This window comes from Helobdella robusta (assembly GCF_000326865.2).
Source record: "Helobdella robusta unplaced genomic scaffold HELROscaffold_36, whole genome shotgun sequence".
Classification (NCBI taxonomy): Eukaryota; Metazoa; Annelida; class Clitellata; order Rhynchobdellida; family Glossiphoniidae; genus Helobdella; species Helobdella robusta.
The window spans coordinates 648,017-649,307 of record NW_008704742.1 but is presented as its reverse complement, the minus strand read 5'-3'; the positions used below and the strand labels follow the sequence as shown (position 1 = coordinate 649,307).

Below are 1,291 nucleotides of genomic sequence, written 5' to 3'. Positions count from 1 at the left end.
TGACCGAGAGAGTTTTTTGTAAACAGCATCACTATTTGCACTTTCTATATCATGACTAGCTATCAAATTCAATGTGTGAGCAGCACAACGCTGATGAGGGGGTAAATATAAGTCACTGTCCTCATCCTGCTCTGGTTCACTTAGCAATGCATCAAAATCAACAAAAGCAATATTGTTATCATCATCATCACTAACTACACTACCATCATTTGCAAACTCTTTAAATGCTTTAACAAAGTTCGAACCATTGTCAGTTACTGTCATCAGTACTTTGTGGTTAATACGATACGCCGTATGTACAGCATTTAACCTAACAGCAATGCAATCATACGTGTGACGCCCTTTCATGCGCTCACAGCACAAAGCCGCTGAACGTCTTTTCAGAGTATCAGGATTAATCCAGTGCGCTGTGATGCCTAGAAAGCTCCTGTTGTTGGATGACCAGATATCCGCTGTTGTGCACACATGATCGACTTTGCTGAGCGCTGCACAGATGCTTTCCTTCATCGTGTCCGCGAGTTTGTCCAACTTATCTGTAAACACAAAGACGCGTGTTGCAAGTATAGTAGGGTCTTAAGGATTGTCTTTACTTTTATTTGACATCGTTCAAAATAAGCAATTAATGTGACGAACCACAAAAAATCATATTATATTATAGAGATTGAACTAACCATTAAGAGTTTTTCTCGACAAAACTTTCTTTGTTGGCTGGAGACCTTTAACAAGCTCAATGAAGGGTTGAGATTCGACGATGCTCATTGGCTCCAGATACTCGACAATGAAGTTTGTCACCAGTTGATCGACCTTCGCCTGCGAAATTACAGAACTACCAAGTGGGGTGCATGTTGTCACAGTTGCTTGTATGCAGGCTTTCTTTGCAGGCATGTCGGACACTTCACTAGTAGCCTTCCTCTTCCGGCATTCCTTTACTTTCTCCAAGACGTTTGGATGCTTCTTCTGTACAAGTTCACACATCATTCAATTTTAAATATTATTTTGCTAATATTTAAAAAATTTTTATTAAATAAATTTGCAAATAGCTATTTCGAGTTATAAAAAATTTGCAAATAGCTATTTCGAGTTATAAATAACTCATCTTCAGTTAGATGAAGTTGATTTCATTTAACGATCTTTCATCAATTGAGTCTCTTAAGAATTTTATTGACGCTTTCATATTTTTAAAAAGTTCTTCTTTTCTTGATAACTCATTCAAGAGTAATGTTTTTGATTTCTGCAGAAATACTCCGTGATTTAGTCTGGCGTGTTAATGTAAATTTTGGTAACAGACGTG

The 1,291-nt window shown here is 37.3% G+C and overlaps 1 protein-coding gene across 1 annotated transcript; it reads right to left on the bottom strand.

The window, feature by feature from the left end:
• Positions 1-666: 666 nt before the first annotated feature.
• On the bottom strand, positions 667-975 carry HELRODRAFT_176051 (hypothetical protein; the record flags this gene model as incomplete). The annotated part of the gene is made up of 1 exon (XM_009023398.1): positions 667-975. One exon carries the CDS (start codon positions 973-975, stop codon positions 667-669), a length of 309 nt encoding a protein of 102 aa, XP_009021646.1.
• Positions 976-1,291: the final 316 nt, after the last annotated feature.